The 16,196-nt window shown below is 40.5% G+C and overlaps 1 protein-coding gene across 3 annotated transcripts in view; it reads left to right on the top strand.

The window, feature by feature from the left end:
• The first annotated feature begins 3,519 nt into the window (after positions 1 to 3,519).
• Positions 3,520 to 16,196, top strand: part of LOC111653137 (cell adhesion molecule 2-like) — a 145,583-nt gene continuing 132,906 nt past the window's right edge. For all 3 annotated transcript variants that reach the window (XM_087173287.1, XM_023403607.2, XM_023403606.2), the window contains exon 1: positions 3,520 to 3,862. In XM_087173287.1, coding sequence (XP_087029413.1) covers positions 3,802 to 3,862 — 61 coding nt within the window. In that variant the 5' untranslated portion in view covers positions 3,520 to 3,801. The remainder of the gene's footprint in view (positions 3,863 to 16,196) is intronic.

Here is a 16,196-nt window from a genome sequence, read left to right as displayed (position 1 = left end):
TATGAATTAATTAATTAAGAGTGTTGTGGGAGCTCATTAGTATGAAAACTGAACATTTTAAACTCTGCTTTTTCATGATATAGCAGAAACATAACAACACACGTGCATACTGGTCGGTTACGTGCACAAGTCTTCTGTGACTTTTCTACATCTTTTTCAGACAGGCAAAAAATTTGAATTGACCTTTTTCAGGTTTAACTCATCCAATACTGAACTTGTTAAACCTTATAGAATCTTTCCATGTATTGGTTCACATAATAGATTTGTCAACCAGTAATAGATTTTTAAAATAACCAATCACTCAGTATTCATATTTTAACACAAACAAGAAACATAATCAAACATTTTTCTTATAGAGCTGTTTATTTATTTTATTTACATTTATTTATTAAAGAACTGTGAACAACATATATATTATGCTGGTATCACTTTAGAAAAACAAACATGTAATTGCTCTCTTTTGGATAAATGATGTAATGGCAAACACTGTTCATGTCCAGATTTCTTTAAATATAAGTTAAACATCTGTACTGTCAGTTCTTGATACTTTTTGGCTGAAATATGTGCTAATAGCAGTATATCAATGATAAGTTCTTATTTGGCTGATTATCAGTCAGGCTGCAGTACATTTCACCATCCAAGCAGACGCGAACATTTACAAAGTGTTTAGGCCCCTTTACTTTTTTTCACATTTCGCTGTGTTACAGGGCTGGAATCGTTCAATTTTTTTTCCCCTTCAATCTACACTCAATATCCTGTAACAACAACATGAAAACAGAATTTTAAAAATTTGTCCCAAATGTATTATTAAAAAGGAAAAACTGAAATATCACATTGACATAAGTATTCAGACCCTTTACTGTGACACTTCAAATTTAGCTCAGGCTCCTCCCTCTTCTCTTGATCATCTTTGAGACAGGATTGTGTGGAATCACAGATCTGGGGAAGGCTATGAAAGATTTCTGCTGCACTGAAGGTTCCCAAGAGCGCAGTTGCCTCCATAATTCTTACATGGAAGAAGTGTGGAACAACCAGGACTATACCTAGAGCTGGCTCTCTGGCCAAACTGAGCAATCGGGGGGTTAAAGAGTCTTGGTAAGAGAAGTGACCAAGAACCTGATGGTCACTCTGGCTGAACTCCAGAGATCCGGTGTGGAGATGGGAGACACTTCCAGAATTATTGATGCATAAAGTTGCAACAAAAAAAGAACGTGAGAAAAGTGAAAGGGTCCGAATACTTTCTGAATGCACTGTAACAGGATTATCAATTCAAAGTGGGAATCAAAGTCATTCAGTTGTTAAGAAGCTCTTTTATAAGTGTTGAAATGTAACATGTTGCCTCAATAACACAAAAGCAACAGTATATCAAAAATTTTAATTTTTTTTTAATCAGGATCATGTAGTGTAGTTCAGTATTTATTGCTTGAGTCACGAAAAGATTGCTACAGCACATGCTGTGATCCTTTGAGCAGCACTTCATCTCCCGAAGTGGACCATTTATATAAAGCATTCAGCCTTCACGACTGCTGTCATTCAGGCCCATCCTGAAATGGATTGTGCACCAAGTGTGTCTGGATTAGTTGTTTTTCGATCAGTGAGGAGGATTAAATGCTATCAGTGACAGGTTAATGCATATTAATGTATTTCAGCTTAGCTTAAACTTTTGTCTTTTGCTTTGTTTTGATTCTTCTCTTTGCACTTTGCAGGCTCGAACTTACGAATCTTATGTTGTTTTCAGTGCAAACTAGAATGAAATTTAAAGATAAAAACACTCGGGTATGAAGCGCAGCTGGTGACCTGGTTGAATCTGGCAAAAGGACACAATTGGGCATTTTAAATGATACAAAGCACAGAGGCAGCATGCAGAGTCCCAGAGGTAAATGAAAAGGGGATCGTGCTCCTCTGAATTACAGATCTATGTCAGCAACCTCTGCTTTTTGCTGAACCCACATGGTCAATAAATTCTCGCTGTTTAAAAGGCACATGAGTGGAATTCTACTCTCAAAGATCTAATGAAACGACGAAGAATTGACCTTCAGGATACATGGGATTGATTCTTTACCACCATGCTCATGGTAATTAGCTTTGTATGGTTCTGCTCTGAATTATAAGTGAGTTGTATAGAGACTGTATGTCACACAAGAACGCTCAGACCTTCAAGGTTTACAGTTCAGAAAGGAAACAATGGCTCCACAGGGATTAGAGATGTGCATGGTTCCAAGTTGAAAGGCTAAAACGCAGCATCAGCATTCAGAAGTGAATGACTTAAAGGTCCCCATTTGAACCATTCTGATTCGAAGCTGTAATGGATTAAAACGTGCTGAAAAACGCAGCATTAATTTCTTGTTTGGCAATGAAAATTAGTGATGCAACTGATTGCTTGTTTAGATAATGAATGGTGGAGCTTCACATGTCATTTACATTTATTCCTGCTGAGAGAGAGAGAAAGAGAAAAGCCAATGATTTAAAAGGCTGGAATATATTTTTAGCACCACAGCGTTTTTCTCAGGTGGTATGGCCAGGTCAGCATTTTGATTTGAAGTGGGAGTGGCACGGAAGGCCACTGTGCAAAATTGAACCAAATTCACCCGGCAGCATGTTAAACCATGTGTAAAATCCTCACGATGGGCTTAGAAAACGATCCCTGGCTGGAGCCGCTGCCTTCCCCCCACCTCTGTCTTTAGGGATGGTCACACTCATTTCTGTGCACCATTCACAGGAACCTTTGAAGGAAGAGGGATGTCTAGGAGCCCATTAACCTCCCCTGCGCCTGTGCACTGATTCCTGACACACACCCAGACACCAGGTCACAACCTCTTGGAAAGCAACCGCCTTTTCACACAACATGGGCTAGGTCTTTCTTTTGTTACTGCACACTGTCCTTTTTTTTATTGCATTTCCACGATTCCAAGACAGACACTCAGCATGCGCTGTAAAAATGTTCAAAGTGACAATAAGTGTCGATTTTTGCACTGACACTTATTTGGAGTTGTTTAGTGTTGACTGCAGGCTTGTGTTTGTCTGCTCATAAAGCTGTTATGGCTCAGGGGCGGTGTGTTCAAACTGTCTAAAAGTGTTAAATTAACTCTGATAGCTGTGGGCATATTTTAATACTTTAAATCAGTGGCATGGTGATTTTTGCACTCACAGTTAAGACACACGCTGACAGTGCGCGTGAGGTAGGGAGCAGCATCTTGTCTTCCTTTTTAGAGCCTTAGTAGGAGGTCTGTGGTGCCCAACACTGGCTCCTTCCGACCTTACAGATCTTAGACTTAATGATATTTTTTACGATGGGCCTCAACTATCGGTATATTCCTGCAGAAGCCTATTGTCTCCAAATGGGTGTTAAGGCAGTAACCCCTCAGGCACACGGTGTAATTGTTTTGACAGTTTACCAGAGATCAGAACTATTTCTAGGTGTTCTCCATTGGTGAAGCGTCTTCATTAGTCAAAAAGCGTGGGCGGGACTCTTGCTCTCTGCAGCGAGTCAAAGAGAAAGGCAATAAAGGGAGGCAGGAGCTGCACTTTGCCGACGAGCATCTCTGCCGTCCTGCTTCACTACAGTAATCACTGCCCCCGGATCTGCGAAAAATACACAGGGACTCCTCTGGAAAAGGCAAGAGTTCATCAATGTAACTCCGGTCAGTCCGAAACTGCGCCGTTTACCTGGATAAGTCCATCCCGACGAGAAGAGAGAGAGAGAGAGAGAGAGAGAGAGAGAGAGAGAGAAAGAGAGAGAGAAAGACAAGAGACTAACCGAGTGGAGTGTCGACGTCAAATTGTGAAGGAAAAGAGAAGAATATGATTGTCCAGCAGCACTTGATCTTCATCCTTTACAGCCTCTGTGCAAGCGTCTTTAAAGGTGAGCGCTGGATGTTGCCGTATATAGACGGGCGTGGTGTGCGGGGAGGTGGTGGCTGCGTTAAGTGGAAAGATCAAATGTGATCATGTCACATGTGAGTTCAAGTATTCGGTGCAGAGAGAGTTGATTTTCCTTTCAAATGATGTGTGTTTGCGCAGCAGTTGTGGCCGGAGCACGGCTGTCGTTGTCTGCTGTCAGAGCCGACTGTGCTGGAATGCCTGGAAGTTGATTGTGCGGCGCAATGAAAAGCAGAATGCGGCTGCACAAGTTTTTTGTATCGGAGACAACTTGGATGTTGCCCTCCCTTTGGTATTAAGTGACAGATAAGACATCGGGCTGCAGATGAGTCGCCTGTATAGTCGCCTCCCGTTTGTTCTGTTCATCCAGTTAATGTCCCCTGAAGCTGACACAGGGATGCACGAAAGGTTACGGCAGCTGGCGGCGTGGGTCCTGTTTGTTGGGAGCCCGGTGTCATTGAGCGGATCATTTTTAAGTCATACTGTCGCGTCTCTTTGGGCCTTTTAAGTAATTTCACGCATGACTTTAAACCGGTGGTTTTTGCAGAGGTGACTGCATTTGAGTTGAGCTTTTGTCTCCAGCACAGCCAGTTAGCGCACTGGGTTTAAGTGCAGGCAGAATAGTGTGTGGTGCTGCGTGTTTGTGTGTGTGTGTGTGTGTGTGTGTGTGTGTGGACGCACTCCTCAAGAGGGTCGGTATGCATTACTGACCGTGCAAGCCATGTAGTCGCCCAATGAAAGTTGTGCTGCCGGGATCAGACGCAGGTAAGGTTGTATGTGCGACGGCTCTCTGCAGCCAGGCATCAGTATTTACTCATGTCAACTCCCCCAACTCCCCACAGACTGTCCCGCTCTTGGACATGCTTGCGCAGCCACCGCCCTGTAGGCGACCAGTGCGCAGATACATAACGCTTACAGCGGGGGAGGGGGGTGGGGGGGCTGTAAAAAAAACAAAACACACACACACACACAAAAAAAAAAAATCCCCACCGATCCCAACTTAATAAGATTTTGTCCCACAAGACATCAGGAGGAAGATGTTTTGGACACTGCTGATTCAGTGTACTGTAGTGAAGAGATGGCCTATCAGAGTCATCATTCCTATATAGCTCAGAGTTAATCTGAACTACTTCTGTTTTAGGACACCTCAAGTCACAGTCTCTATAGGACTGCTTATGCAGTTTTCACATTGCATCATCACACATCGAACATCAGCTGACTCTTATTTCAGGCTCAGATTTTGTCAGAAACATCACCACCAAATGTCAAATACTTAATAGTCCAAGTGTCAGACTCAAGAAAAAGCACGCCGGGGCTCAGTTAACCTCAAACGTTAGGCACGGTAATGGTGATAAATCTTATCACACTGACTTGTACATTTCTCTGTGAGTTGCAAAACCAAATTTTATTTTAATTTTTTTTTTTTGCCTTAGTGACTGTTGCTATTGGCAGTCTTGCTGCAAGTTTCCACCCTGCACATTTGTTTCATCTCACTGAGCTGCCCAACTTCAGATGCCATCAGGTGGTGTAAATCCAGCTGTGATGTGACAGCACATCCAGCCACATCCAGCCACATCATGCCCCCTCAAGATGTGGCCCCTGTGGAGTCAGTTACATATCCATGCATGATTTTGCATGATTTAGGGCCCATTAGCTACAAATTGTGTTACATAACTTCTAATCTTTTGCTGTTCTTTGGAAAAAAAAACATCACATCTTTTTATTATTATTTATTTCCTATCACCCAGGCAGCCATTAGTGTCAGTCCATGTCAGTATTGTATGAGCACGAGCTTTCAGTGACATTGCTAAAGTTTTCACGTGACCTGATATTGCAGGCGGGGACCACTGTGAAAACCTTTTACTGATGCATTCAGGGATACTCCATTACCTGGAATCTGAGAAATGTCCTCCAGTAAGTGTTACATTCATGGGCTTTGTTGTAGTTAAGGCAATACACAACAGACAGTAAATGCTGATAATGTTAAAGAGCTGTGAATGTGAATTTTTGTAGAATCCTGCATTTAAAGTTTGTTGTTTGCCTGAAGTGTAAATATACAGAGTAATTGATGATATATATTTAAAAACTGTTTATACTTAAATGTCAGATGCAAATCTGAAATGCAAAACGTTCAATCGGAGATTCCATTATTGCAGGTTTAAAATGGTTTACGCTTAAAATGGACAACATAGTTTAACCACTTCACCCTCTTTATGTCTTTTAGAGGATATTATACATTGTTGCATTATATTCCTTTTTCAATATTTGATTGTACCAGATGGCTGTGATCAAAAACGATATTTTTTTCTGCCCAAGAGTCCATCTATAAATACTGTAACATGGGCAGCAAGAGCTCAGAACGTGCAAAGACTAGCGTATGTTTTTGTTGCTTTAAAACTATTAGCATCAATGGCTAACACAGCAGTGGTAACAGTGGTGAGAATAGAAATGGACAGCAGAAAGCTAGCCAATTTTTGCTACAGATTTTGAGTCCATGACATCCTACCAGAGAGAACAGGGCATAGAGACTTTTATCATCTTGTCCAAGAGCTGTGCTAAGATAGTGCCCACTTCAAGGGCTACTTGAAATATTTATGCTATGTGGCTTAACCATAGACGCATGAGCTAGGGGCGCCCAGGGTAGTGCCCTAAAAGTCTGTGTCTAAGAAATGCAAGCACTTACTTTGAAGAAGATGCGAGCAGTCAAAACAATGAATGAAACCAATAAAACTAGAAAGCCCTCAGAGAGCACACACCACTACCAAGTCTACACAATGCTCCATATTTGTTATCAAATTGGTCAGAATTTTTTTTTATCTGCATTGGGATCAAGTTCTGTTCCTAAATACACAGACCTGGGCAATTATTGGATGCATGTGCCGGACTTTTTCCGTTCAAGTAAGAGCGGTATATTGTGGCAGATATTCAAAGAATTCCCTATCTTTGCAGAGTTAACAAGTCATTTTAATAAACGGCTGATGTGCATCTCGATCTTTGCACTAAGCCACGGCTTAACCTTTCATCAAATTCAATTAAAATCTTTACACAGTTTGCGAGATATCATGCTAGCTAACAGACAAACAAACCAACAAATGAGACAGCAAACATAACCTCCTCAGTGTAGATAATGCATGCATCTTCTGTGTGATCACAGCCTAATCAACAGTTAAATTGCAGTGCGCCACATCACACACTGCAGTGATATTGTAGACAAGACTTCAGCCTCAGCAGCTTTGTTCATGCTCCATAATGCTGAGTGTCATTTCATGCAGACTCATCCTTCTTAGCATGACTACATTATAGTATTTTGCTTAAATACATAGCTGGACTCTTATCTATAGCCGCAGCTATGGATTGCTACATTGCCTAAATGTTTAATATGCTATAGTGACAGAATAGATGAATTCTTATGCAGAGGTACTGTGCATGTATTGTCTCCTTTCGACTGTGCGTCCTGGCTCGTGCTCCTGCTCTGAGTGTGAGGTCCTGTTGTCCCATATGTGCATCAGTGGGAACGTATGTCAGTCTGACGTGTTGGTGTGTCACCACACCAGAGTCATCGCAACATATTTCACCAAACGCAGCTAATGCAGACACCTGACAGGTTTGTCAGAGCCAGTTAACAGGTAAGGTGGCAGACTGGCTAGTAATGCTAATTAGCCATGTGGCGCGGCTATATACGGAGTTGGTTTGCAGACCTGCGGGCTGGTTGTGTCAGTGATGTGAGTTTTGTGATCTGTGCGTTTCTTTGTGGGCCACAGCTTCTCTGGTTTGGGCTGACATTCCTTCTGCTAAAGTGTTTCATCACTTTCCTTCTTACAGAGCCCAAAAAGCTCCCATACCGCCAAGGGAACTTTTCTTTTGTTTGAGCATGGAGCCTTTCATCATTTTCTTATCTCGTCAGACATTTTGGCAAGTACAACCTGCAGGTGACATTTGAGCATTGGTGTGTGTTTGACCATAACGTGTGGGGGCAGTAATGAGGGCAAAGCGGAGAATAAATGAAAGTGGCTCCTTTTTTTTTTTTTTTTCTCCAGCATTAATCTGGTATCCAAAACACGGACATCAAAACTATAAACAAAAGGAGACAAGGTTGAGGATGAATAATTCCCTCATAATGTAAATGAAAAATTTCTTCCTTGATTATGGAGGGAAATGAGGCTAGTCATTAAAAATGCAAACGTGTCTTGTACAATGTTTGATATTTCTTTTAAATATTGGCCTAAGCCAATAGAAGAAGACTCTTACTGTGAGTATTGATTTGAAAACGTGAACATATTGTGAACGGTAGAACAGGATGCCTAGCTCATGTAAATACATGAGATAAATTGTCATCCAAACAATATAGAGTAATTATTGAAAAGTTAAATCACAAACATCTTAATCATCAAAACTTATGAGAAAATGTCTCATCATGTAACTCTAAATTTGAAAGAACACTGTACAAACTGATGATTCTTTGGGCATTATACATTCAGAAAGTAGTGATATGTCTGTAACAACAATTTGGTGATTAGCAGTTGTTTATGATTCAGTGATGACATTTCTTGTGACAATATTACAGTGTTTTTATTTGCATCTTTTTTCAGGGATGCAATATTTGAAAGAAGGATGTGCTGGGATTCCAATCCAAAACTCTTTCAAAAATAAGATTCATGTTATGCACAATACATGCATGCATATTAACGCATATATTGCATATTATTGAGTGGTTTGCATTATTTAAATGTTTTTCATTTGCATTCATCAGGATGGAAATTTCATCAAATAAGCAAGTTAAACGGAATGTATTTGAACTTGACTCTGGTGTGTGTGCATATGGTTATGACTCTGTGTATTATGTCACAATTTTCAATCAGCTTGCACCAGACGACAAAATTAAACACAGCGGAATTTCAGAGGATCAGGATTAAAGTAATCAACTATCAGGCGCAGAAACCAAGTGGCCTATTACAGAATCCACTGAGGAATCACCACATCTACCATTAAATTCCATTAGATTCCAGCAACAGCATTCACAAAACTCAGAGAGTGTACATAGATGTGAATAACTGTCCTACCTGCAGAGTCGATTTGTCATTTTGAGTGTACTATAAGGATGGCAGTTGGTGCACCACTTCTCAGTTCTCTTATGTGAAAATGGAGTTCTGTTTCAGCTTGCATCTGCTCGTATTGAAAATCTCCTGAAATGATAATACATATTGGACCCAAGTGAAAGTGAACCCCAAAATGTCACATATTGTGAGAGACGGGGAGCCTGTGAGATGTGCGCACGGGCGCATCTCCTGTGGGTTGGAATAATCATGCATGAGGAATAAGCTGGCTGAGCTGAAGGCAAGCTATGGCAGAGGAAGGTGGTTTACATTCAAGGATACCCATTCCCCACCGCTGAGGGTTAGCTTATCCCTGCAGAACGTCTCCCAGCTGCCAAGTGCTGGCTCTGGAGCAGTGCTGTAAACTACTGCAAATGAATAATCCAGTAAAGGGGACAAATGTGCTCCAAAAGAGCCACTGCTGCCCTGCTTGCTTTTTGTTGACAGATATACATCTGTAGGGATAAGCCTCAAGCCAGAGGCAAATGTGCTCAGACAAGTGGGGAACGGGCTTAAAGATTAGCTGCTTGCTGCCCCAACCACGCCGTGTGCTGTCAGTCTCCCTCCGCCATGCTCTTTGTCATGGCACTTTTACACGCTATGCCCTCTCTGAGTGGGTATAAGCTTAGCAATGAAGCTGATAGACTGTAAGGGAAATTACACTATTAAAGATTATTTTGACCCGTATTTGAGTGAAATAGGTTAAGAGATTTTTCTACTTGCCAAGAAGCCTGTCTCAAGATCCTCGTGATAAGTTTAATGCCACAATTGGTCACGCTGAAAAGTGGTTAGAGCGGTGTGCTTACATCAATCTCAGGCTCCTGAGGAGGCACCTGTGTTCTCACATCTTAAAGGTGGAAATCTGCCATAAATCAGCATTTACATGTATTCCTGTGATCTCAGACAGTTGAGTCAATATTTCTAAACAGGACTGGCTCACCGCCGAAGCTGAAACCCGGAGAGCCAGGTATTTCATTTCTCGTGTCATCAAGTAGCAGCAGCTCCACCATTTACACCACACGGAGAGCTGCCGTATGTGTCGAGTTTTATACCTGCAGGAGACTGACTTCATAGTTGGGGTAGGATTTCATATTATCATTCGCAACCATATTGATCCAAAGCACCAGGGAATGCAGGCTGATTGTTGGAGTTAAATAACTGGAGATTTGTAATGCAGGGAACATGTATTTCGGAACACTGCAGTGACACTTCTTGTGTTGCATCTTGAATAAACCATGGCTCAAATGTATGGGGGGGGGGACTAAACTAATGGAATAATGTTAATAAATCAAAACTGGTGGCAGTTTGTTTTCTAAAATAATATACATCATTTCATAACGATAAAGAAACATTCTTTAATTATGACAAAATAATATATTGGTCTCCCCTAAACATTATGTATCTGGTGTACCTGCCGGGGCAAATTAGCTGCAGCTCCACATTTAATTTGTTTGCCATTACACACCAAACTGACACTCACACTTGGCACTTCTTGTCATTAAGGTTTATAAATGACAAAGATTTACTTTCTGTTAACCCTGCAAACATATTAGTGAATTATTGCAGCCATTCCTCATTGTGCCTGCAATACAGCTCACTGTATTTGTCAAACAAATAATAGAAATGGAAAATAAATAAGTACTTTTTTCAGATTGCAGCAGAAACTGGAGGGAGCCAAAGCTTGGAAATTATTGTACTGAGCCCCATAGGCTATACTTTCTTTTTGTACAATATTCAATTTAAAACAACGGGATGTCCAGGACTGGCTTTGTTTATTCTGTTTACTGAAAGCTGATGTGTTTATACTGTATGTTAATACTGCAGCATTTTCACTACTATTGTGATACAAATATAATATGTAGTCCACCACTGCAGGGTTAAAGCTCCTCCACATAGAACAGTAGACTATAAGGTATCAATAGAATTGATCAGACTAGGATATGTACTGTGCACATACATTAAAGAAAACCTAAAAATTGACTCGAACCTTATTCTAATAGAACCTGCAGAGGATTGAATAAAGAACATTCCTTGTCAAAGTTTTGATGAATGAGATTCAGCTGTGCCGATGCAAAGGCGCGAGGCGTCTGTTCTGTGAGAGGTTTATGCATTCCCTACATTTCAGTATTGTGCCCGAAATGAAGCCTATACTTCATTTTATGCCCGTTTGCAGTGTTGACCTTTACCAATCTCTCTTGGCCCTCATCTCTGTTGAAGTGGGCTTTGTGCCCGACTATGGATGAGCCTCTGAATCTCATTTAGCCTGTGTGATGATCTCCCTTTTCTCCTCTTGCTGCAGTCTACATGAACAAAGTTAATATTTTTTGTTCAGAAATGACAGTCATACACTATTCCATGACCTAGCCAGCATGTAATCTGTTTTCTTATATTATATTTTTTTATATATTTTTTTCTCCCCAGAGTAGATGTTTTATCAGGCAGAAGTTATGTCACCTTTTTTTTTTTTTTGTTGTTGTCTGTTTAAAAGCTTTTCAGGTTGCTACCACAGAAGTGGAAGACATTGTCACAGGAGTGGTGCTCTACTAAGAAAATACTTAAGTGTATTAATATAAGTGTGAAAGAGGCTGAGAACACGATAGTAACCATGATATATTGGGAGCATCATTATGTGGTTGCCATAATAGATGTCTTTTCTGCTTCTGCTGTGCATGTTTGGGAGGCTTCCAAAAGAGTGATTGACTATCTGAGGTATCGCACTGCAACCAAACACCTGGCAGCCCGACCCGAAGTGACCAGGCTTGTTTTGAGTTATGTCAGGATCTTTTGCCGGTGCACAAACAAAGCTGGAATCAGGACAATAAACCGGGCAGCCTTTGTTTAGGGTTGTATACATTTTATTCAGGTATGGGGGTTGACATGGTGTGTTAAGTTCCTTTTTGTGGTTTAGTTTGTATAGAGCTCCAGTATGAAGGAACAAACGTCCTCAATGAGGAGGCAGCTGTTGTTGAGCTTTGGAAAATGGTGCTTTTCTAATAAACAGTATTCAGAGGATGCTGCATGCTGAAGAGCTAAATGTTGCTGTTTTAAAATTTAAGTGATTGTTATGATAATATTAGTTCATTAGTTGTAATATGTTTATTATTTAATTGTGACATGAACTAATACGAGTAATCAGTGCAGTTCTAATTTTAATTGTAAGCACCTTGCTTTCCGTCGTCTGGTGGAAAATGAAGTGCAGACCTACTTCCTCAAACACACAGGGGCTTCACAAAGTATTCACACCGCTTCCCTTTTTGCCAACTTTATTGTGTTGTTAATGGCACGTGGATAAAATTGCCATTTTGCCCATCACTCTCCACTCTATAATCCATAATGACAAAGTAAAAAAATGTTTTTAAAAATTGATTAAAAAACCAAAAACTAAATTAAAAACAATTTACAAACGTATTCAGAGTTTTAATTCAGAACTTTGTTGATGCCCGTTTGGCAGCCATTATAACTTTGATGTTGGCCCAGCCAAAGCCCAGACTTAAACCCCATAGAACATCTGTGTGAACTGCCATCTTCAGGTCTCTCCAAACATTTTGCCTTCCAATCTGATGAAGCTTGAGAGGATCTGGCAGGAAGACAGGGATAAACTGCCCAAATCCAGGTGTGCAGAGCTTTTATGGACATACCCAGGAAGACTCCAAGCTGTAATTGGTGCCAAAGGGTCTTATACAAAGCACTGAATTAAGAAAGAGTCTGAATACTTTTGTAAATGACAGGTTTTTGATTTTTAATGAATCTGAAAAAAAATTCTAAAAACATGTTTTCATTATGGCATTATGGTCATTATGGGTTATTGAGTGAAGATTGATGGACAAAAATGGCAGTTTCAAACATTTGAAATTAAAAAAGCACAATAAAGTGTGCAAAAAATACCCTCAAAAATGAGCTGCTGTATTTCAAATGTAAGTAATACAGCAGATGTAAGTGCATTTTGAATGACTGTCTCCACTCTACTTTGAGGTTTTAGATGTTTCTATTTTTATGTGTCAGTGCAGAAATTCCATCAGTCTCACACAGTCAGTAGGATTTTGTATCACTGGGTTGCTGAGCTCATAATGTCCCTTCAGTCGGGCTGGACATCTGAGCTCCAGATAAAGGAGACTCTGTTGCACTATCTTTGGAAATTTGATAGCTGGCTGGAATAAGTCATGCATTTTCTTAGACTTGTAAGCAGCAAATCATGGCAAATGCAGTTATTCATTCCTGGGTAATGTTTTGAACTTTATGGCTGTTTCGATATGCTTTGTGCACAACGTAAAATAAACACCTTGAAAATAAATAAAAAACAACAAACAGACGAACCGGCTAAGAACAGATTGTTGACTTATGAGAAAGGCTCGTAAGCATTTATCAGAGCACAAATGAAAACCATTTATATACTGAGCTCGTTGAATCCCTCTCCGGGTCTTGAGGAGGAGCTGTAGACGACCTCGGCATACATGTGGCAGAATGCAGGCAGATGCGCTGGGCGCATCACCTGTCCATCACAGAGGCCATCACACGCAGACAAAAGCATTCAGTGATGTACGGACTCCGGTCCACTCCAGCCTTTTATGTCTCTAAATTTGTGAGGAAAGCCACAGGAAGTTAGGGAAAACATGCCAACTTAAAGACTTAACAAAGATGAGGCTAATTAAAAATATCTCCTAATCTGGCAGTATTTCATGATATTTTCCCATGTGCTTTTGGTTTTTCTCTCTTCCCCAGTGTTGTTATCACTGCAATATAAATAAAGTGACTGTTTATGTGCCTGAGAGTATTCTGAAAAAGAAAAAAACACTGCACCAGTCCAACCTGTTTATTTTCTTACAGCAATTAAATTTGACAATTTCATTGAGCAAACTTGCTTGTAGTTATCAGTAAACTAATTCCTGCCGCATACACTGTCTGAAGGAGGCAGAACATGCAACTGACTCTCTGCATCTTCACAGTGGCACTACAGAAGCAGCTCCCGACAGCTTTTAAGAAAAGTTCCCTGCTGCATCCGTGAGTAATGTTTTGCATTGAATTATCATTGGCGTCAGAACAAAGGAGCATCCTACACATAGACATGGCTACTTCCCAGATTGTGCCTGTTCTGCTGTTCTTGGTAGTAACATACTGTATATCATAATATATGGCTGGACTAAAGACTATATTTCATAAACACATCCATATCTTGCTGTGTAGCCCATACATAATGACTGACAGAAGTCAATAGGCACCATGGTAGAGAGTAACATTTGTAAATGACTCTGCCCAGTGCATAATGTCCACTATAATTAAAGTATCTGCTGTACTCATAGGCAGTTAACATCAATGCTCCAGGTTCTTAATATATAAACAAGCAACAGTTTCATTGGCAAGTGTTTTTTTTCTTTCTCTCACTAGTAAAGAAGTTCTGTTTTAGACATGCAATGCAAGAGCAGAAATATTTAAAATTCAGCTTCTGCTTCAATGTAACAACTGGAAAATGATTTTGTTCTCCAACCCTGCTTGAGTTTAGATGCCATCCCAAAAACCTAACTTTGGAATAAAGACACAAAAAGCACAAACTTAAGCTCATGCATGTTTATACCCTTTTATTGACTTCCTCTTTAAAGGCTTCCCACGGGTCTATAAAGCTGGAGTGTAGATACTGAACGCAGGCATATTTGCAAGTGAAGGTGGGGGATAAAAGCATTGAAACTCATGTCCTCATAAAGAGGGATCAGCAGTCTGAACGGGAGCTGCATACCGATGCAAGAGATGCCAGTGCTCAGAGCCAGAGAGCATGCTTTGCTGGAAAAAAAAAAAAAAAAGCCTTAAAGCCGCTAAGCTGAGAGCAAGACAGGGAAAGGAAGAGAAGGTGTGAAGCAGGAAGGCACACAAACTGTAAAAAGCAGAGAGAAGTGCCATAGTGTAATGTAAGATCCATCTGCCATTTCCTTCACCTGCTACAACTGAGAAACATAAAAGAGGTTAATGCAATTCTAAAATAAAGGTTAAACCAATACATGTAGGAAAACACAGCACACTGTCATTTCAGTGATTTATCTCAGATTCAGTCGGTTTGGTGGGACTTTAGAATTGAAGAGGCAAATTATTAAATGGTTTTTTTCATCTACAGACTTTACGGATGTGAGGAAAGAAAGCTCAGGATTTGTAAGGAAATGAGGCACAAAGCCGAATTTCAGTGAGTACCCCCGTGTTCAGCGGAGCATTACAGTTGGTAAAGACAGATGACCTCCTCTTCAAAGAGAACACATTACATTAGTAGTAGTACCTGTTTGGAAAACGTTTCACCACCTGCTGACTTCTGCATGAGCGTGACATTCTGAGGGTGTGTTCGCACCCATCGTATCTGGAGTTTGAAGTTCTAACCCTCGAGCGTTATTATTTCAGTTTGGTTTATTTTGGCAGGCATGAACCTCAGGTGTGCAAGTTAAACAACCACTCTGAGAAAGAACATACAGTCGCCATACAGAGTGATATTGTACACCTATTTCACTCATTCATGTCATTGAAAACCAGGTCAGAACGTTTGTGCCAGAACTAACTTCGCACAGTTTGTGTCTTCAGTAAAGTCAGAAAAGACAGAGGAAAAATCTGTACGCCTCATATGATTGGCCCTAGATTATGTAGGGAAGACACATTAACCAATCATATTATGCCAAGTGTGTGAGTTGGCAGAAACGGACCTGGCACTGAAAATACATATTTAATTAGAGTAAATATAAGCACTACAAATATGGAAAAGGTGGTGACGGAGAAAATGTTTAGAGGTAAGACGAGTTGTCACCTAGCAGACATTGCCCATACATAAAGATGCTGATCTCCTCATGGAGTCTAATTGTGTCCACACAGGCCTTGTGAATTGAATCAGTCCTCATCTTTAGCGAACATTTGGTCCGACTACCACAAATGATTCTACATGGGAGTTTAACCATGTACAGGACATGAGTGGTGTCCAATTGGTAAGTGATTCAGTGTTGTATTTTTTATCACCAGACTGTGAGTAAAAAAAAAGAAAAAAGAAAAAAAGAAGCCAAGTTAGTGAACCAGTTGGCGTTCACGGTGTTGGAACATCGACGACAACAACCATATGTGCAGGGTAACAATAGCCTGCAGGAGGTCTGGGCAGGCAGGGAGACTTAACAAACTTTTCACTAATTTAGCTTTTATTGATCTAGATTTCTTAAGAGAGACAAGATGGGCCAGACTAATTTCTGCAGCAGTTCAGAATCATAATTA

This window comes from Seriola lalandi, unplaced genomic scaffold (genome assembly GCF_002814215.2).
Source record: "Seriola lalandi dorsalis isolate HSWRI2012SDOR001 ecotype SW California unplaced genomic scaffold, Sedor1 jcf7180002054163, whole genome shotgun sequence".
In the NCBI taxonomy this organism is placed as follows: domain Eukaryota; kingdom Metazoa; phylum Chordata; class Actinopteri; order Carangiformes; family Carangidae; genus Seriola; species Seriola lalandi.
The sequence above is the reverse complement of the archived record's forward strand: the minus strand, read 5'-3'. Positions and strand labels throughout refer to the sequence as shown.